The 21,697-nt window shown below is 40.5% G+C and overlaps 2 protein-coding genes across 8 annotated transcripts in view; one reads left to right on the forward strand and one right to left on the reverse strand.

Moving 5' to 3' along the window:
- The window catches only part of TBC1D7 (TBC1 domain family member 7), an 86,835-nt gene extending 74,029 nt beyond the window's left edge, over positions 1-12,806 (forward strand). For all 3 annotated transcript variants that reach the window (XM_087707453.1, XM_087707452.1, XM_087707451.1), the window contains exons 4-8: positions 1,836-2,023; positions 4,880-5,017; positions 10,234-10,379; positions 10,655-10,781; positions 10,922-12,806. In XM_087707453.1, coding sequence (XP_087563579.1) covers positions 1,836-2,023; positions 4,880-5,017; positions 10,234-10,379; positions 10,655-10,781; positions 10,922-11,008 — 686 coding nt within the window. In that variant the 3' untranslated portion in view covers positions 11,009-12,806. The remainder of the gene's footprint in view (positions 1-1,835; positions 2,024-4,879; positions 5,018-10,233; positions 10,380-10,654; positions 10,782-10,921) is intronic.
- Positions 12,807-16,178: 3,372 nt separating this feature from the next.
- PHACTR1 (phosphatase and actin regulator 1) overlaps positions 16,179-21,697 on the reverse strand; it is a 299,830-nt gene continuing 294,311 nt past the window's right edge. For all 5 annotated transcript variants that reach the window (XM_087707455.1, XM_087707457.1, XM_087707458.1 and 2 more), the window contains 3 exons: positions 20,705-20,845; positions 20,122-20,198; positions 16,179-18,004 (listed from right to left, as the gene is read on the reverse strand). In XM_087707455.1, the coding sequence (XP_087563581.1) occupies positions 17,989-18,004; positions 20,122-20,198; positions 20,705-20,845 (234 nt within the window). In that variant the 3' untranslated portion in view covers positions 16,179-17,988. The remainder of the gene's footprint in view (positions 18,005-20,121; positions 20,199-20,704; positions 20,846-21,697) is intronic.

The following is a 21,697-nucleotide window of genomic DNA, read 5'->3' on the forward strand; positions in this document are numbered from 1 at the left end:
TTTTCCACCCTGAAAGTATTTTAACAATTGCTCTATTCTAGATTTGTTAAGGTGAGGCTTGGAAAAATAATTGAAATTTTCAGAAAGCTGCTATTAAGCAAAATAGGCAGTTGTGGTTTTTAATCAGCTTCTCAATCCTGGCTTCTTTCAAATATGTTGGAACTGTACATTTCAGTTTCTCAACCACATCTGTATCTGGGATGGGGAAGATTAGTCTCCCTGTTCTGTTTCCTAAAAATAAATACATGGTTAAAAATGATCAGTAACTTTGTTAATAAATGGGGAGGCTTGGACTATGCTTGGAATTTTCTGTATAAAAGCTCTATTGTGTAATTAATCCTAAATCAATCATATCTAAGTCCCTTTGCATATATGTACATATATTTACAGGGAGTTCTCACGTTCATTAAAAAAAAAAGTACACGACTGAGGCTTGCTTTTCTGCTCATTCCTCTGGTACACTGTCTTTAGCAAGGAAACTGTCCTTGCAGCTGGTTAGCAGAGACATTAGAAAACATTAGGCAGTGCTGTGACCCATTGGGTCATCCTTCGAGAGAAGGGTAATGCAGTCTGATGAGACCAGAATGAATAATGAAATTCTAGGTTGACCATCTTTTTTTATCCTAATGCTGCACAGTCCTGTAATATTCTAAGAAGAGTATACATGGAAAAATAATTCTAATAATTCTAATCATTCTTCAAGGGGCTGCCCTTGAAGAGTGTTCGAAGACTCCAATTAGTCCAGAATGCAGCCGCGCGAGCGATCGTGGGTGCACCAAGGTACACCCACGTTACACCTATCCTCCGCGAGCTGCACTGGCTACCTATTAGTCTCCGAATCCGCTTCAAGGTGCTGGTTGCTACCTATAAAGCCCTACATGGCATCGGACCTGGGTACCTGAGAGACCGCCTCCTGCCGATTACCTCTCTCAGACCAATTAGATCGCACAGGTTGGGTCTCCTCCGGATTCCATCTGCCAGCCAATGTCGGCTGGCGACTCCCCGGGGGAGGGCCTTCTCTGTTGCAGCTCCGGCCCTCTGGAACGAGCTCCCTGTTGAGATCCGGATCCTTACTACCCTCCCGGCCTTCCGCAAAGCCACCAAGTCCTGGCTGTTCCAGCAGGCTGAGGGGAGCTGAGAAGCATCTGCCTCCACGGAAATTGTGAATGTTGGTTTTGTTTTTAATATGTTGTCTTTGTCTTGTTCCCCCCTTTCCCTTGTCTTTTGTAAGCCGCCCGGAGTCCTCCGGGAGTGGGCGGCATACAAGACAAATAAATAATAATAATAATAATAATGGCAAATGAACTTCAGTAGTAAGTCAATATTTACTTAACCTAAAAAGATAAACAGAAGGATTATGGGTGTGGGGAAAAAACGATGGGAGCAGAAATGACTTCTGACTACCTGCCAATTTCCCCCACTAACTTGGCTGCTCACATGTTTACAATTGGGACCGTGGGGATGCTTCAGTGCCTGCAACTTTGCAAACACAGCTGGTCTGAACATTGTGGAATTTCAATTCCACAGGAATAATGGGTCCCGGATTTTGCATTCCGAACGTGTTTTAGGTACCTTGATTCAAAAATAGTTGCGATATAATGCATAGTTTGAGCTAGCTTGAGAATAGAAACAAATGTAGAAGCACAAGGAGAATTTTAGTACTATATGGCTAGCAAACTAGTGTTTGCAGTAACAGTGCCAAAGCATTTCTTAGCAACAAATGCTAGATCTTTTTTTTAAATTTGATCTGAGAATAATTGTTATGAAGATGAACGTTTCACCCTTAGAACAAGTAGACTTAATCTAAATCTCTCATCTTCTTTTTTTCTTTAAAGGAATTCTCCCACCTCACCATGACTCTCATGCATTTGTGATGAAATACAGAAAGGAGCAATATGGGGATGTATACCGTGCCCTTCAAGTAATTCGCTTTATCACAGATTCTACTCCACAGGTTGAAGTATTCCTCCGGATATATCAGTTGGAATCAGGAAAGCTACCTCAAAACTCATCTTTTCCTTTGGTCAGTCAGTGAAGATTACTTTTTCTTTTAATAAGATTTTTACACACAAACCCAGATTTTTTTCTGACTGAGATTAAATGCCGTGGCTGCTCAAAACATGTTGGTATTTGCAGTAATGTGACAGCATCATCTATGTATAGCAGTATAGATTCAGTTTTGTTAGTCAATGTGAGGGAATGAAACTTTCGCTTGGGGCAGGGATGGGGAACTATGGGCCCTTGTGGACTTCAACTCCTGAGTATGGCTGGCTCAGGAATTCTGGGAGTTGAAGTCCACAAGTCATAGAAGGGCCCATCGTTCCCCACCCCTGGCTTAGGGCATTTCCTGTTGGGTTGATAGAAGAAATATACCCTTGTTTAAGCCCTTTGTTGGCCCCTATATTTGAAACTGCCTTTATAGTCTATCTTACCCTCAAATTGGTATTTTTACACAGTGTGTAATGGGCTGATAACAGGTTGTCTTGAAGTTGGCAATTGGGACTGGAATTTTTGAAGACTATTTTATTTCATTTTCGTTTTCATTTTATACAATCACTTATGTACTGTGCAATTAAGAAAACAGTAAACACAACTCATCTTATATTCCACCATAGAAAACCAACATAACACTTCAACCCTCCATACACCCTTTCTTCTCCCCCTCCAACTTTCATTTCTCCCCTCCAACATTTCCCCTCTTCTACTTCCCCTCCCCCTCAAACATTCCTTTCTCCCCTTCCCTCCATCTCACCCTCCTTACATTCCCCTCTCACTCCCTCTCTACTCCTCCCTCTTCTTTCCCTCTACTCCTCACTTCGGTGTATTTCTACTATTCATTAATCTATTCAATTTATATTTTATACTAAAATTAAAAGAAAAGAAGAAAAAAAAGAAAAGAAAAGGAAAAAGAAAAGAAAAGGGAGCAACAGTATACAAGTGCGTTCTTATTGTTTTGGAAATTGAAACTATGTTTCCCCCCTCCCCCCCTCCCCCCTGTAAACCCCCCTCCCTACCCCCCTTCCGACTTCCCAGATCCCATACCCGGCATAGCTTTTTATCAAACACAGTCTAGAGTATATTAGAACCAAATAGGTTAAAAATTAAAAGATAAAAGAGAAAGGAAAAAAGAAATGAATAAAAAAACAAACAAAAAAAAAGGGAAAAATCAATAAACTCTCTACCTTGAGCTCAGCTTCGGGACTGGAATTTTTGACGCTAAGTGATAAGGTCATAAAGGACAACATCCTGTGACCGCACCACAAATCCTGCACTTCTGGTTGCTGCTGTTAAGGGAATCCCACTGTGTCGTTCAGTGCAAAGTCACATGGTTGCCATTTGCAACCTTGTCAAGGCTGCTTCACTTAATAACCAAGAAAGAAACCACTCAACTCCATTTTGCAGAATTAAAGAGTCCTTTTACTGATTATAAGTAAATAGAAGCTAAGCAAAGCTGGATCTGAGCAAAAGCGCGCGAAAGCATTAGGTATCAATGCATGACCTATTCCCCTCCCCTTGGTAACCCCAGTCCATAGTCCAATCCAATATCACCACAGCTGTCAGGTGGAAGACATCTTCAAAAAGCATCATCAGATTGGTATGCCGGACAGCTGGCCTTGGCAGGAAACTCCCCTCCTTGGCCACATGCGCAGTAGATGCTAAGAACAACTCCCAAATAACAGTCCTCCCTCCCCGTTTCAATGGCAGCCGAAAAGCAAGCAGCAAAACAGAGGCTGACAAACCACCTGCGAGCTTCCTTATTGACTTTGCTTGTTGAAAGTTGGAAGTGAAGGTTAAAAATTGCACGACGGTATTATGCTGCAGTGTCGTAATTGTAATCCAATCGCCAACATAAATACAGGGACACTCCAAACGTCAGAATTAAGTATCTCTCTTTCAGAATGGTCGTAAGTTCAGATGGTTATTGAAGGTAAATGAGGGCCACTTGAAATCATCTATCAATCACAGTTTTATTTTTAACTTATAATAACCGGCCTTTAGGACCCAGGTACAACGTGTTCCTCTTCCATAATGTCTTTTAAACACAGACTTATCTATAAACGCAGATGGTCTTAAACTTACCTTCTGGGTCCGTTGTTCAAAAATGCCTTTCAAAATGTCCATATTTAGAGAACCAGTTTGGTGTCGTGGTTAAGGAATCAGGCTAGAAACCAGGAGACTGTAAATTCTAGTCCCGATTTAGGCACAAAGTCAACTGGGTGACCTCACTGTCTCTCAGCCCTAGGACAGAGGCAGTGGCAAATCATTTCTGAAAAACTTTGCCAAACCAACAGCAGGAACTTAACCCAGGCTGTCTCTGAAAATTGGGCGTGATGGAACAAAAGAAAACAAGCCTTTGTATTTGAAACTTCTTTCATTAAACATGAAAGACAACTCTTCCTGTGCTATAAAACCTGTCCATCCAAAGGATCCTAGTAACTGAAAGCAGTTAACAAGCAATTTCTGAAAGGGATTAGGAAATGATATCAGCCAACCTAGTGTCCTTTTGAAGGTGCTGGCCAAGGTTTAAGCAAAATATGACACTGTCCTCTTTTCCCAGCAATTTCAAATCCACTGATGTCATATCCTCACTCCATAATTGTCTGGAGCAATTGTGAGTGATCTCAAGTCCTCTCCTTGTTCGGAGAGCCAGCCCTTCTGCTGAGGTCATCCGCTCCACTTCTAGCGAACTCGTTTTCCGTTCACCATTCCTTCTCAGAAGTCCTGTAGCTTTGCGGATTTAGAAAGCTTTGGGTAGCATCCTCAGTACACATTTGTACCAAACACATTTGCTTATTAGTGGGAACCTGATTGCAATTTTTTAAACTGAATGTATGAATGTCTTTCTCTGATTCTCTGCCATGTCCTCTTTGTTTTCTAGCAACCCGAAGATGAGATATTCCTTGCTATTGCGAAAGCAATGGAAGAAATGGTGGAAGACAATGTTGATTGCTACTGGCTAGTCAGTAGTTTTGTGAACCAGTTAAACAATAGGTACAAGGAGTCATTACCACAGCTGGTAAGAAAATAAGTGTTATCTCTGCGGAACTGCACATATGAGTGAACGTCCAATATAGAAATAGGATTGCAGGTAGAGGTAAGTCCTTGACTTACGACTACAATTGAGCCCAAAATTTCTGTTGCTCAGTGAGGACAGTTGTTAAGTGGGTTTTTGCGGCTTTTTCATGCTTCTGATGGGCCGCTCATGCTTGTAGCCGAATGAGAAGAAAGACACCGGACAAATCCTTCTTGGGATGAGGCTTGGCCCCGAGCGATGCCCGGGGGGCTTCTTTTATTAGTTCCAAACAAAGAGAAGGTGTATACAAATTACATCAAAAGGCACATGACTAAATAAGTCCAATAATAATATTGCAGCGTGGCAAGAGGCTTCGTCTCTGGGCAGAAGAGGAGGGGTAAATGAGAGGTGGAGGGAAGTGGAGGAATAGGTGGGGAGGAGTGGGGGAAGAAGTAAACAGCTCTCATTCCTGCATCCCTTTGAAGTGCTGGCTAACATACCAGATGCTAGAGGCCGGTACAGCACATTAATTAATAGGAAAGCTTTTACATATTGCTAAGAAGAATGTTTTTGTTCATCCATCTCTGGGCCTGTGTTTTCAGGCAGCCATAACTGCCCTATACACAGAACTGGTAATGGATCTCAACAGGTTTTGCGCCATTTTACAACTTTTCTTGGCACAGTTGTGAAGTGAATCACTGCAGTTGTTAAGTTAGTAATACAATTGTTAAGTGAATCTGGATTCCCCGTTTGACTTTGCTTGTCAAAAGGTTGCAAAGGAAGATCAGATGATCCCCAGGACACTTCAACGATCATAAATGTGAGTCAGTTGCCAAGCATCTGATTTTTGATCACATACATGTCCATGAGGATGTTGCATTTGGTCATAAATGTAGAAATTAGTCACGTCACTTTTTTATTGCTCTTGTAACTTTGGTCACTAAATGAATTATTGAGGACTGCCTGTATATAATTGATAATATATATCATACTTGCTGTTAGAGATAAGGAAAATATACGTTTAAAATTACATGCAAATGTTTGGGAGAAGCAAAGATAATTACAATGATCTAAGGTAGTTTCTGGCTATGGTTTAAGTAATTTCACATGAGATATCAATGGGAACATTAAAAAAATTAGCATGATTGACTCCCGCTGTTTGCTTCTCTTGTAGGGTTTATATTCCCCCTCTAAAAAAAAACAGCAATTGCCTAGGATCAACACTTTCTAGTGTTATGTTGGCCATTTCTAATATTTGTTGTGGATTTATGTAGCTGTAAAACATGGGTGCATATATTTACATTGAATTTGTGCGTATACAAACTTTATAATAGACTCCATTATCCATCGATACCACGTTATTTTGCATTTGTTATAAAAAGTGGATTCGGGATTGTGGTAAAAGAAGATAATTTCCATAACAAGTCCAATCCACTTTTCTGTATTCTTTGACACGGTTCCACCACAAAACCGCGGTAGACTAAAGCGCGCTCGACGAAAGCGCGTACGTGACATCATCACAGCGCGATGAAAACATCGCGCTGTGAGCGGTAAATTTAAAATTAAAGCGAAAACCTTACCCTAACCCCCCCAAACCTAACCCTAACCCTAACCCTTAACCTAACCCTAAACCTAACCCTTAACCTAACGCTAAACCTAACCCTAACCCTAACCCTAACGTTTAACGTAACCCTAACCCTAACCCTAAACCTAACCCTTACCTTTATGTGAATCGGCTTGCTTTAATTTTATTTTAATTTTAATTTAATTTATTTTTAATTTTATTTGTCGCGCTGCTGCTGATGTCACGTACGCGCTTTCGTCAGGCGCGCTTTAGTCGACCGCGGTTTTGACGGGTCACGCTTTGACACTTGCTTCTGGCAAGGTATCTTTTTTATTTTTTTATTTTTAGTTTGTTGAACACGTACAAGATAACAAGTATAAGTATAAACATGGACATGAACAAGAAAATGAGTACAAATAAATGGGGACAGTAGGACAGGGATGGTAGGCACGCTGGTGCACTTATGCACACACCCCATTTATGGTCCTCTTAGGAATGGGGTGAGGTCCACGGTAGACAATTTAAGGTCGAAGCTGTGGGGGTTAAAGGATGTAACAATGGAGTCAGGTAGAGCATTCCAGGCATTGACCACTGTTGCTGAAGTCGCATTTTCTGCAATCAAGTTTGGAGGGGTTTACCTTGAGTTTGCATCTATGGTTTGCCCGTATATTATTGAGGTTGAAGCTGAAGTAGTCGTTGACAGGTAGGACGTTGTAGCAGATAATTTTGTGTACTGTGCTTAGGTCAGACCATAAGTGGCATAGTTCCAGGTGGTTCAAGGCCAAAAGTTTGAACCTGGTGGCGTAAGGGATTCTATCATTAAAAATATACAGCATGGTTTTGAAGAAGACCGAAGAATTGTGGTCTAGATTGGAGAAAATAGGGTGTGATATAGTAGGAGATAGTTTGTTTGCCCTTGGCTTTGTGTGTATGTGTGATCTCCTCCAGTGACACTTGAAACACTAGTGGGAGATTGGAAATATGCTGATTATTTCAGACAAGATGAATCATGTAAGAGAGGATAACTGAAAAAATGTTCCAATCTCAGAGCAAGCACTTTTATTTTAATTATGTGTACTGTATGAGTTCTGACTCACCCTCATCCCACACCAACACACACTCCGAGCCAAAGATAAGTTACGGCATTTAATTAACAGACAGACAGGTCCTTGGCAGCAACCCAGCACAGACAAGCTTGGGCAGCAATCCAGCACAGATAAGCCGTGGCAGCAATCCAGCCTGCCAAGCTCACAATAATGTTCTCCAACATTAGTTCCTGCGTTGACTTCTGCAAAAGGGGCGTGTGCACAAGCAGTCCTTTTATAGTCTGGAGAGGAGCCTAATGACCACCAGCTGAGTGCAATTACCTCCTGTAATTGCATAATTATTCCTGACGCCTATTAGCTCTTCGGTGCCGGGCATCCAGGAACAATCGCTGCTGATGTCAGGATCATACTCCCTTGTCTCCTCTCCACTGGTCCAAGGCTCAGGTGCCTCCTGGTGGCCAACCAGCCTCTCTGCGCCCTGCTCAGAGTTGGAACCCTGTCCAGGGTCCTCCATATCCTCCAGAGCCGACTCATAGGGCCCCTCACTGTTGGAGTCTGGTGGCAGCTCCAACAGTTCCTGCTGTATGTATGTATATATAATTAAAATAGAAGGGCTTGCTCTGAGATTGGAACATTCTCAGTATGTATGTACACACACACACACACCTCTTACTGATCAGCTTCTATCAGTTTTTGTTGATGATTTATGTTACAATTCATTATCTTGAGAGTTGCTGACAAAACCAAGAGGCTGCAAAGAGTGATAGAAGAGATTGGGTGTGTCACAATATATGATGATTTATTGTCATAAGTGATCCAGCTTCCTGCTGGGCTTCATGTGCCCCATGTTACCTTTTGCACACACATCTGCTAGGAGTAGATTGCAAACATTCATATTCAGTTTTGATTAACTGCATTATATTGTTGTACCTGAACTTTAAAAATGTGCTAACCTTTACTTGGTTTGGAGGTTAGTTATTTCAAGTAAACCACGGTGATTTAAAGCGATTTCCCTTCGGAATCAATTCCAGGGATTGAGAATTGGAGGCACTGTTTTCCAGTTTTCTTCCTTTACACAATTATATCTTTCAATCCCAGACTGGCAGAGTGAAGCTATCAAAGTTCGGCCCCAGGGACTGATGACTATGCAGGCCGGGATGGGGATGGAACATCAAGTACCAAGCGGCTATGGTTGTAGTAACCATAGTAGTAAAAGGTAGTAACAGTGGTCAGGAAGGTCTTTAGACAGCTTCACTTGGTGCAACAGCTGCATCCTTTCCTGGTTTAGGAGGCCCTTCAAACTTGATCACTCATGCTCTAGTCCAGGGGCGTCAAACTCACATCATCGCAGCAGCATCATGTGACGTGTCGGGGCTCCCCCCCCCTTCGCTAAACTGGGCATGGGTGTGGCCAGGGCGTGATGCATCTGGCCCATGGGCCAGGAATTTGACAGCTCTGCTCTAGTCACTCACACCTTGTCTATTGCAAAGCAGCATATGTAGAGCTGCCTTTGACAAACGCTTGGAAGTTTCATCTGGTTCAAAATCCAGCCACAAAGCATCACTGCTCTCTGTGCATTAATTACATGCCTGGTTCTGGATGTAATTCAAGGTGCTGATTATGAAAAACTTGAAAAACTGATACTCAGGACCACAATTGATGCCCAAATTTCTGTTGCTAAGCAAGATAGTTGTTAAGTGAATTTTACCATATTTTACAATCTTTCTTGCCACTGTTGTTAAGTAAATAGATATACTTGTTAAGTTAGTAAGATGGTTGTTAAGTGAATCTGGCTTTCCCGTTATTTGACAGGAGATTGCAAAATGTGATCACGTGATCCCAGGACGATGCAACTGTCATAAATACATGCCAGTTACCAAATGTACAAATTTTGATCAGGTGACCATAGGGAGCCTTACATTCATAAAATGTACCCTGAAAGGCCTGATTTTGAGGGGGCGGGGAGAGTTATTCTTAAAATGTGACCAGTAATTTTGAAGATGTTGGATACAGTCCTGTATGCATGCAAATTGCACGTGTGAGGCAGAACCACTGGAAAAAAATCCGATGGATTAGCAGACAGAAACTGGTGCCATGATAAAAATGTCATAATGTGCTTCTTTTGCCGTGTGATTCCTTTTTATTTTATTTTAACAAAACTGGTTCTGTAAAGGAATTCTCAAATGATTTTGTAAATATATTGTTATGCATATTTCTGACCTGGAAGAATGATCATGCATGAGCCAAGATGGCGCAGTGGTTAAATGCAGCACTGCAGGCTACTTCTGCTGACTGCAGTTCAGCGGTTCAAATCTCACCGGCTCAGGGTTGACTCAGCCTTCCATCCTTCCGAGGTGGGTAAAATGAGGACCCGGATTGTTGTTGGGGGCAATATGCTGACTCTGTAAACCGCTTAGAGAGGGCTGAAAGCCCTATGAAGCGGTATATAAGTCTAACTGCTATTGCTATTGCTATGATGTCATTTGCTTCATATATCACACTAAATTGAATTTGATGGTTTTCTTGCCACAAATATCTATGAACAAGGAAAGTTTTTAATCTGATTTTAGCATATTTCATTAATTCTTTTTATACTTATGCTACTGCAGCCAAAACTTCTGGAACAAATCCTGAGCCTTGAGGACAACCGGCTTCTCGCATATCTGAAGTCGTGTTCAGCAATGGGCCAGCTTCCTTATAATCTTTGGTTTAGAAAGTGTTTTGCTGGATGCCTACCTGAATCAAGTTTACAAAGGCAAGTTTCTCCCCCTTCCACCTCTCTTACACTGGAAAAACCTAAGTCCCTGTAGTCTCCAGTGGAGAATATGTCCATGAATCACATAGACATGATGTTTTGACAGTCAATTATATTACCAGCATTCTGAAAAATGACAATTTGTCAGCTTTTCTAGGAGTTGTTCAGCTTTCCTAGGGCTTCACCAAATTTTAATTACAAAGGCAATATAATGATAATGTAAATTGTATATTGTAAAATTAGCAAGTTTATGACGGTCTCGTTGAATTTTCTAGGGTTTGGGACAAGGTTATTAGCGGTTCTTGCAAAATCCTTGTCTTTGTTGCTGTTGAGATCTTATTAACCTTTAAAATGAAGTTGATGGCCTTGACTAGTGCTGAAATTGAACAGTTGTTGGAAAATGTAAGTATTTCATACATTCCAGCTTCTTAGAAAACAGTGCTTTAATCAAACTCAATAGTATTTTGAAGACCAAGGCCAAACACATTCAAGACTGCACTGAAAAATACCTCTATTTCAAGCTGTGTTTTTATCTTTCATAGATACCTCAAGATAATACTGATGCAATTGTGAGCAAGGCTATTGAACTGTGGCACAAACATTGTGGGACCCCTGCTCATTCAGTTTGAAATTACCTGCATTTGTTTTTGTTTTATGTCTGTTTCCTTCTCCGAAATATATAATTAAAGTTATTTAAATATTGTGGGTACAGTGGTTGTAATTATGATGTGTCACTCCTGTTGCAGGGAGTTGAAATCTATAATATGACAACTCCTAGCAGTCAAGTCCCAGTCAACATTGTGAATGGTGAAGGATTCCGGAAGTTGTAGTTCATCAACATTTGGAAAGTCACAGATTTCCTGTCAGAAATATTTGTTATCAGATACTTTTTAGGAAGAGGCTAACTGGGAAAAGGAAAATGTCAAAGCATTATGAAAGGAAGGTTTTGATCAACTTAATAGAGTGTTCATTCATTCTCACCTCACCTCACTGGTGGCACAGTAGTTAGAATGCAGAACTGCAGGCTATTTCTGCTGACTGCCGGTTGCCAGCATTTCGGCAGTTTGATTCTCACTGGCTCAAGGTTGACTCAGCCTTCCATCTTTCTGAGGTGGGTAAAATGAGGACCCAGATTGTTGGGGGCAATAGGCTGACTCTGTAAACCGCTTAGGGCTGTAAAGCACTGTGAAGCAGTATACACGTCTAAGTGCTATTGCTATTTATTGAGATATTCAACTAAACAAGCTCTTTTTTATCATTCAAATTCCTCTAGATTTGAATAAAGTATGTGGGCCATAGCAATTCAACAGCACAATCTTCTACCCTTCGTAAAACAGGTCCTATCTCTGCCTAAACTTATGGAAATAAATTGGCAGAAATTCTTTTATACATCTCAGTTTCTGTACAAAACAAAGATAATGTGCACATCACTCAGTGTACAAAAGGGAATTGATAGCTGTTGGTGTTAGGAAAAGGTCCAATTAAATTGCTTTAGATTGTTTTTTCATGGTTGGCACACTATATTAAATTATAAACTAACTAGATAGGCTAGGTTTGCACAACATTGCTAAGCCATGAAACAAATCAAGGTTAAAATTAAACATTTGAGTGCATTTGTTAGAACTTTATCTGACCTGGTTTAATATTCTTGGGTGAAGATAGATCTAGATCTTTGTGCTGTGCATCCAGATCGTGATCCTCCACTGGGATGGATGGAACGCCCAATCATGGTTTTCATTCAACCATTCATTCAGTGAGTGCCATCATTACTTGGAATAGCCACTGGCTGAATGGTTATACATTGAGAACAGTAGTGGGTTCCGGATCCCGGTGCAACCGGTAGGGTGTAACGGGGCCGTGCGCCCACCACATGCACCCGCGCAGTGCGTGCATGCATACTTACCTCTTGCGATGCTCCAGCTGTTCGGCAGAGCGTTGCGCAGGCGCCGCTCCATGTGCGGAAGCCCTGATCGACTCAAATAAAGGTAAGAAGGGTGGGCGGGCCCTCCAGAGCACCGTACCGGAACGGTACCTGTTGCTCCCAGCAGGCTCCGGTATGCCCGTACCGGTCATATCCCACCACTGATTGAAAACCTGTAAACTCTATTTGGGATTTAACACCAATCTTTACACTATTTTAATGAACAGACCTTTTCCTTCTGCTATATTAATTTAATAATTGGAAATCTGTCTAGTTTGTACAGATATTTTGCGGAATGTTCTCTGAATTAGATCACTGCCCATCTTCTGGTCTATTGTATTTTAGATTTTTCTTTCTTAAACTAATTTGTAAGTTGCTGTATGACCATGATCTGGACAGCTCTGTAATTATCCTCCACTTTGAATGTCTATCTTTTCATACTACATTTCAGAATAAGTTTTGTCTTTACATTTTCTGTGTTTAATAAAGTTTGATTCTATATATATCCTGTGGAATTGGTTTTCTCTCAAACGGAGAAAAGGGGTTGAATCCTCTAGCCACAATTGCTCTACTAGAGAAGCAACTTAGAATGAGGGGGAATTTCCTGACAGAACAATTAATCAGTGGAACAGCTTCCCTCCAAAAGTTGTGAATGTCCCAACACTGGAAGTCTTTAAGATGTTGGATAGCCATTTGGACTAGAAGACCTCCAAGGTCCCTTCCGACTCTGCTATTGTATTGTATTGTATATTATCCTATGCAGCAAGGAAAGGGCATTATATAAATTATTTGATATAATTTTATTTTGATAAAGGCAGCATTGGAAGTGACTGCATTTTTCCTCTCATGTCAAGACTAAACATATACCAAATGAGGTAATTATCCCTTATCCCACCCCAGAAGATGGATTCTGGCTGCAGAAATTACCAAGCTGCTAAACCAACAGAGGAAATAGGATCCGAATTTGAATATCAGATATAGCAATAGCACTTAGACATATATGCTTTACAGCTCCATCTAAGCAGTTTACAGAGTTAGCATATTGCCCCCAACAATCTGGGTCCTCGTCCTTAACCATCCTTGGAAGAATGGAAAGCTGAGTCAGTTGGAATTGAACTCCTAGCAGTGGGCAGAGTTAGCCTGCAATACTACATTCCACTGCACCACAATGGATCCTCTAATCCTCTGGTCATCAGCAATTCATAATAGAGTGGATTCATTTTTATTATTTGAAATAAATGTATTGCCTTTCCATTCATATGTTTAAAATGCAGACTACTTTTGTGATTACAGTAACATTGACTGTGAGCAACAAATGACTTCTCGTAATGGCTTGATCCCTTCTTCAAATTTTATTTTGTTCCACAGCAGTGCAAGAATCCTCACTGTGTCAAGCGTGAAATGCTATTTAAAAATAAGGTGCCAGACTAGTGAAATTCAAATCTTTCTTCAGAGGCAGGCTGTTCTCTTTAATGTTCTGCAAAGGTTTTCACCTGAACAAACCTATTTTAGATTAGTGTAGAAAGAGCTCATATAAGTTTTTCCCCACAATGTTCAGAAGTCAAATATTACCATGTGAATGTTAGAGGAAAACTCATTACTGAGTTTTGCATACAAAGATGAAGGATGGAACGGCTTGCTTTGTGGAGTGTAATTAATTCAGTGATACCCTCTTCAATCAATAACTGTCCAGGGCTAAGAGAAAGTACTAAAAGAAAACACTTGGCAGAATTTGACAAAATAATCGCTGCAATTTTTTTTCTGGTGAATTAAAACCATAGCTATGATTTCTGAAGAACTGGAAACAATGAGAAACAATGAGAAAACCCCCACTAAAATGTAAAGAAGGCAAATGGGATTTGCTTAATCTCCAAAACCAATGACCAAATCGGTTGATGGGTTTTGGAGCCACCATAAAGGCCTCCAGGGAGTCCATAAACCGGACATCAAGACAACTGGTAGCATTCTACGTAGGTGGACAAAATGCCGTTCTTCAAAGGATGGGGAAGACTTCCCCAGAGCTTCGTTTGATCCTCTGATATAAGTATTGCTCTCTCTGCGGCTTAGTTTTTGACTCCTGGGTGTCTCTGAACATGTAACAGACAAAAGAAAGAAAACCAAAACATTTTTTCTTTGAAACTTTTTTTTTTTAAAGAAACTGCATACATCCAAGACAATTTAAATACCATGCAGTTTCAGTATATACAAATTGAAACTCTAGATGTAGAGATTCACTTTAGTGTTTTTTTCTAGATATTTACATTTTATCATCATCGTTTTCCATACAGCCATAATCTGTTAAATTACAATACTGGAAGATCACAGTCTCGACTGTCACCACATTCACTCCTATACAAAGACAAAACTATGTACATTCATTTTGACGGGAAGAGGACCTGGGAAATGTACCGGTTTCAGAATAACTTGGGAGAGCAACTGGAATCCTCATTTCTAGTCCTGCAACCATTAAGTTAAGCTGCCTAATCAAGTTCTATGCGGGACTGACTTGCAGCCCTGCGTGCCTTTTGCAAGATTTACAATCCTTGTTCTTTCATAGAGATTAAGTGGGGGGAATGGTTCCTCCAGGAGTAGAAAATAGATGTCTGAGAGCTTCATGTGGACAACAGAGGCTTAGAAATAAACTGAATATGCTAGGAAAAAGACTGCCTCTCTCCATTTAAACAAATTTACATCCTACTCAAGCCCTGGTGAAATGAATGGGAGTAGGGCAACAACAATAGCTTGTTTTTATCCATAGATTTTACTGGTGAAAATAGTTAAATTTGGCATAGCAGTGGCGTATAACTCTATGTTTCAGCTGACTCTGTAGGTGAAACAGCTGACTGTGCTTTAGAAAGAATAAACACCATTTAGTCTTCAAAAATAAGCTATTTTTCACCGAAGAGCTTTAGGGAATAATCAAGTTATTTAAACATTGAGTGGGTGGGACCTCATCTGATAACTTTTGACTTTTTGAAAAGGGATAGTTTTGTCCAATTCAACAATTTGCTTGTATGGATGGTAAGGATTGGAATAAAATATTTTGCACACAAAAACCTGAAAAGATTTGTATGCAGAAAGCAAAACAACCCTCCATTTTGATAAGCTACACCATACAGTTCCATTGTATGAATTAGTTATGCCCCATTTCTTGATTCCACCCATACACCTGCATAAAAAAAATATCGAGTTACTATTCCTTGGGTCTTCCAACATGGACAAAAATGCTTTCACTTTTATGGAAGATGATGTAAGAGAAGGAATAGCAGTACCTGGGGGCAGAGTGAAAAGGGGGCTCAGCCTAGAATCCCTACACAGTTCAAATGAACTAAGTCCATTGACCCTCATCTAACTAACGTAATGGTGCTGACCATTAGTGGAGAAGATTCTTATGCATGGGCTTTTAGCAGTTCAATCCAACCTTCATGTATGGTCCTGGTCTTTTACTCCTCATAGGTAAAGAGACAGGAACTACCTGGATTATCAGCAAAGTGAAATTAAAGTCATCTGGAAATTCAGATCTGCAGAGAGGATCCGTTCTGTAACCTATTAATTCTTCTCAGGAAGAAAGAAAGAAAAAGATAATCCGTGGTGGTGGTAAGAATAAGTCTTTGAACAATGGGGAGGAGCTTCACTCAAGGGTTGGTGGACTGTAAAGCTGGTATGGTGGGCAAGCAGGTCTCCATTATTTCATAATGCTATGAAACTATGACAGATGAAAACTGGCTATGTTAAAATGAGTGTTTTCCAAGGTGTTAAAAAAAACAGTTTTATCTGCTATAGATTTGCTCTGTCCAAACCAGGCAAATGAATTAACATTTTCACTACCCTCCCATCTCCACCATCCTAGCAATTCACCCAACTACAAGCCCGCCTACTTCACCTGCTGACCACTGGTGGTGTCGTAATCTCTTTATTTTTTATTTTTTGCATTTTTTAAATAAAAAAACCAATACATGTACTTTTATCTAAAAACAAAGTACTCCATTACTTCATCTCCTTTTTTCTTATACCCAGAGTAACATAACTAGACAAAACCGATCTGTGTAAGAAAAAAATGGATTTTCTTAGTCTAGCTTAATCACATATTCAGTGAGGATTGTAATGGGCACTACGGTGACCCAGGTTTTAGTTTGGAGAAGAACCTGAATCACTGCAGTCACCCATTAAAATGTGCTTCCATATACATGTTTTCTCAAAGAAAATGGATCAATCCAACCACTCTTTTGATTTAATCCTAAATAGATGACGCCCACTGAAATCACCTGAACTTAAGTAGCCCTCACTTTAGAGGAGGCCCCACTGAAACAGAACTTAAGTTATTGTCTATTTAAGACCTATTCAGTATAACAGTCTCCTCTAAGTACAACCACATTTAGATCTCAGATTATAATCTTACACCAGCGAAGGTCTGAGAATTAAAGCTGCCATATCTATAGTGATTTGCATGGATGGGCAAAACGTTCAAGATGGCAACGTTTCAACCTAAAAGGCATAGTCAGAGATGTTTAATCTGAACTAGATGTAGATCTTAGTAGACATCACCAAAGTGTTTTGATACAGTGGCTTCATAATTCTTTCCAATGTGCAAAGGTATTCTTATTAAAAGAAGACCAATATCTTAAACGTGAAATAATATCATAAAATAAACTATAAAATATGATGATAAATAATAACAATAGCACATCTCTAGCCTTTTGCCAAATGCTTTGTCTCTCAATGTAAGACTGAGCCATTCACAACAGCATATTTAGTTATTTATACCAAGAAGCACTTTGAAGAATAGAAATCCCTCCTGTTAGAAGAAAACAAAAATCAACATCCAAGCATACAGCATAATTAGTGTTCTCTTTAACTCGTGCCTTTGCACATTAGTGAATTGGAAAAAACCTATGTAAAGCTGACAGGCCACGCCAGGACACGCTAGGCTATCGAACTGCTACACAGGACCATATGAAACATGAAATAGCCAGCAGGGCAGAAGGCAGTGTGACACGTTCCACTGTAGAAAATAAGCGTGCGATGACAAAGTTCTTCAATCTTGAACTCTTCCAAAACATTGCAGCAAAAGAATCATTTGAAGAAGAGAAATGGAGGGTGAAGAATCTTTCTTGGTCCTGTAGAAATCGAAGAGTAGCCACCAGTCAGCCGAAGATCTTCCCGGGGGTGGTGGTGGGGTTTGGATAGTCAAAGAGAGATGGATCCTTTGAGGTGGGTTCCATTTCCCCAGCTCACCCCATCAAGTTCTAAGGTGCTCCACACAGAATGAAATGTTTGGTAGAAACGTTGTTCCAGAACAGTGACTTTGTGTCCAGCAGAACTTCTGTCACTGCCAAATACCAAGGGCCTCAGCTTCCTTCAGAGATGAAAGAGGACTGACGGGATCGAAAAACAAAGACCACTAATGTGAACAAATGGCTTGGGGGCTCCATACAGCAGCATTTAAAATATAAGTGTGCCAACTCCAGGGATGATTCTTGCCAAGATAGCCTCAGTTGCCGAATGTTGTGCCAACAGATTGTACGAGGAAGTTATTCCCAGCATGAGAAAACTCACATTTCCTGCATGTTTTCATAGGTTTTAGTTCAGTTCAGAAGATTTACCACTGTACGTAACAGAGAAATGAATGACATCAGCACTTATGGTTCTTTTTCCATTTTGCTCTCAAGATGGCAGCATATTCCGTTCCTATGGCCTGTGAAACCTAAAACAGTGAAGAAGAAAAAGCCCAGACAAATGAGATAGATTACTACCAGCATTAGCACCCATACTCAGAAGAATCAGTGACAAAACCAACCAAACAAAAAAACCTGTAGTAATTTAAAAAAAGGGGGAGAGGGATTTATTTACTATAGTGCTTTAAGTCAAGGGTCTCCAAACATGGCAACTTTTAAGACTTGTGAACTTCAACCAGTGGTGGGTTTCAAAATATTTTGGAACCTCTTCTGTAGGTGTGGCCTGCTTTCCGGGTCCACTGGTGGAACCTCTTCTAACCGGTTCGGTAGATTTGACGAAGCGGTTCTACCGAATAGGTGCGAACTGGCAGGAACCCACCTCTGACTCCAACTCTTCAGCAGCCATGTTGGCTAAGGAATTCTGGTAGTTAGTCCACAAGACTTAAAGTTGGAGACCCCTACTTTATGTAAAATATGTGGCGATGTACTTGCCTCAGAAAATGGTTGACAACAAACTATCAGATCATAGAGAGGGCTGACTCCCAGTAATTACTTTTTTTTAAAATATACATTTTTATTTTTATTACATAGACAACACATACACACAACAATAAAAAAGCAAAACAAAAAGAAAAAACCCACACACAAAAAAGCATCATCACATACAGCATGTCGTTTGGTTACAGGTGTTTTAACACCCATATTCTCAAATAACATTTACCATCTCAGATTTTTCATCTAGTATAACTAAATACCTGACTTTCATTGTACAGTATATGTTCAGTTACAATTAGTATTATTTTTTCCCCCAGTAAATCATAATTCCCTTACATTCTTGATTGTCTATTTGATAACAGTATACCTTTATATAATCCCCATGTGATAGAAAAAAAAATACTTATTCAGCAAGCTACAATAGAGGACATGAGAGTACAGAAAGCACTAATGTAAATATCACACACAAAATAATGTTTTCCAGCCTGACACATTCTATATAACTTGAAGCTGTAATTTATCTAAGTTCTCTTGAAAGTAACATTTATACTGTATCCCACTTTTAGTTACGTATCTCTGGATTGCTTCACATAATAAATTTTTCACAGTGAGATTCTTCTGAGTCCAGGTTGTAACATACCCTCCAAAAAACTACCTTTCCCCCCTCTCTTCTCCTTATCAGGAATCTATGCCTTTCTTTTTTTGTAAAGAAATGCAAGGTTTTTATTTCTGCTTATTAAGAGTAGCACAAAAGCAAAATTCAGCAGTGGCATCTTTGGGGCATTCTGACAATCGCTGGAAATGGAAATGATGGATTCTTTCAAGAATTTAGCTATGTTTCTTCCCTGTATATACAATATCAAGCAGAAAAGAACCCTAGGAGATCATTCACTATGTTAATATTGGTTAATAATATTGAGTATTATTGAACAATAATAATGTTGAAATAGGTCTGATTGCCCACGTTTAGCCATGACAACACCCTGGGTGATTCTGAGTCTGTCTGTGTATGAATCAGGGGTGGGTTCCGGCCAGTTCTATCCTCTTCTATAGAAGAGGTTCCACAAATCTACAGTGCCGTTTAGAACTGGTTCCAGCTGCCTCCCCCCCGCCCATCCGCACATCATCAAGATGAAGAGCGAGAGGAGGAATTCTGGGAGTTGAAGTCCACAAGTCTTAAAGCTGTCAAGTTTGAACACAGCTGGGGTTTTTTTCCTAAAGGGTTAAGGGTGCAAGGGCCTTGTAACTTGAGAGCTTTAAGACTTGCGTGCTTCAAATGCCAGAGTTTCTGAGCCAACATTTTGGTTGCTAAGCAAGAGCGTTGTTAAGAGAGTTTCACCACATTTTACCACACCCACCCAGTCACATGGCGGGCAAGCCACTCCCACCTGGTCACATGGCTGGCAAGCCACTCCCACAAAGCAGGCCACACCTACAGAAGAGGTTCTAAAAAAATTGGAAACCTACTACTGGTCTGCATCTCTCAACCTAGCCTTTCTCAGAGGTTGTTGCAAATGGAAATAAAATGGGAGGAAAAAGGACTACATACGCTGCTTTGAGCAGGAGAAAAATCTAGCTAATAAGATAAATAAGTAAGATATAGGAATAGGGTGCTTTTTAAGAACTTTTATTTAAAAGAGTATTGTCTTACCTTGTTAAATGCCTGCTTAACTCATGAACTTCCATTTCAGTGCTCTTAAATTCATTTAGCTCTTTGCGAATTGCTGCCTGCGTGGGACAAAAGAGTAAGCGATTAGCCCAGCTGAAAAGAAATATGTGAGTAAACTACACGAGGAACAGCCGAACTCTGCTGCTAAGGTGAGGTTGTGGAAGATAGTTTCGTGTCAGGTGTCACTCTTCCACGGGGAAGAGGATTTCAGGTGGAAGATACACCCACCATACTTGTATTACATGTCAATAAATGAGGAAATGTAGGCTTGTGTGGAACCAACCAGAATTATTAAGCAAGTGCATGATAACAAAATTAACTAAAAAAACTAGAACTAAAAAATAATGAAAAAAAATGGTAAAAAGAAAGGAGAGGGGGAAAAAAACTCCATACAATTCTGACTCCTCTTGGGTAGGTCTTATGAACTTTCAACTGGCAAGGATGATGTTGAAGTCACTGCCACAGAAAATAAATGTCACTACATCCTCTGGTTACTGGTTCCCTCCAAAAATATCTGAGATGTTTCTTCAGCTTCCTGGCTGTTTCTGAGGCTTGTCCTACTTACTTTGTCAGCAGCTGTTAGTCTTGTCCATGGTTTATCTGCCCGTCTGTCGTAGTCCTGAGCATCTGCCACTTCTACGTAATCACTAAAACGGATGAGGATTTTCCTCTCTCTCAACTCTTCCACTGTAGGCCTTTGACTTAGCTGTAGGAAGAGCAAAATAGGAAAAGAATATCCAAAATGTTCTTCTTTCCAAGCAGACATTTCCAAATGTCTTAAACAAAAGAGCCATCAAGGAAAGGCTGCTTTATTTTCAATAGCAATAGCAGTTAGACGTATATACCGCTTCATAGGGCTTTCAGACCTCTCTAAGCGGTTTACAGAGTCAGCATATTGCCCCCACAGTCTGGGTTCTCATTTTACCCACCTCGGAAGGATGGAAGGCTGAGTCAACCTTGAGCCGGTGAGATTTGAACCGCCGAACTGCAGCTAGCAGTCAGCTGAAGTGGCCTGCAGTACTGCACCCTAACCACTGCGCCACCTCGGCTCTAAGTTAATTTTACCAGTAGTTCTCGACTTATGACCACAACGGAAGCCCAAAGTTTCCATTGTTAAATGAGACAATTGTTAATTGAGTTGGGCCTCATTTTATGATCTTTTTGCCACAGTTAAGTGGATCACTGCAGTTTAAGTAAATCACGCAGTCGTTAAGCAAATCCGGCGGTCCTCCCCTAATTGACTTTGCTTGTCAAAAGCTGGCCGGGAAGGTTAGTAACGGTGATCACATGACCCCAGAACAATGCACCTGTCATAAATACATGACAGTTGCCAAGTGTTTGAATTTAGATGATGTAAGTAAGTAAGAGCCGAGGTGGCGCAGTGGTTAGGGCGCAGTACTGCAGGCCACTTTAGCTGACTGTGATCTGCAGTTCAGCGGTTCAAATCTCACCGGCTCAAGGTCGACTCAGCCTTCCATCCTTCCGAGGTGGGTGAAATGAGGACCCAGACTGTGGGGGCGATATGCTGACTCTGTAAACCGCTTAGAGAGGGCTGAAA

The sequence above is a fragment of the Thamnophis sirtalis genome, unplaced genomic scaffold, assembly GCF_051295495.1.
Source record: "Thamnophis sirtalis isolate CommonGarterSnake01/CBP01778 unplaced genomic scaffold, rThaSir2_p1.2 scaffold_2, whole genome shotgun sequence".
NCBI lineage: Eukaryota > Metazoa > Chordata > Lepidosauria > Squamata > Natricidae > Thamnophis > Thamnophis sirtalis.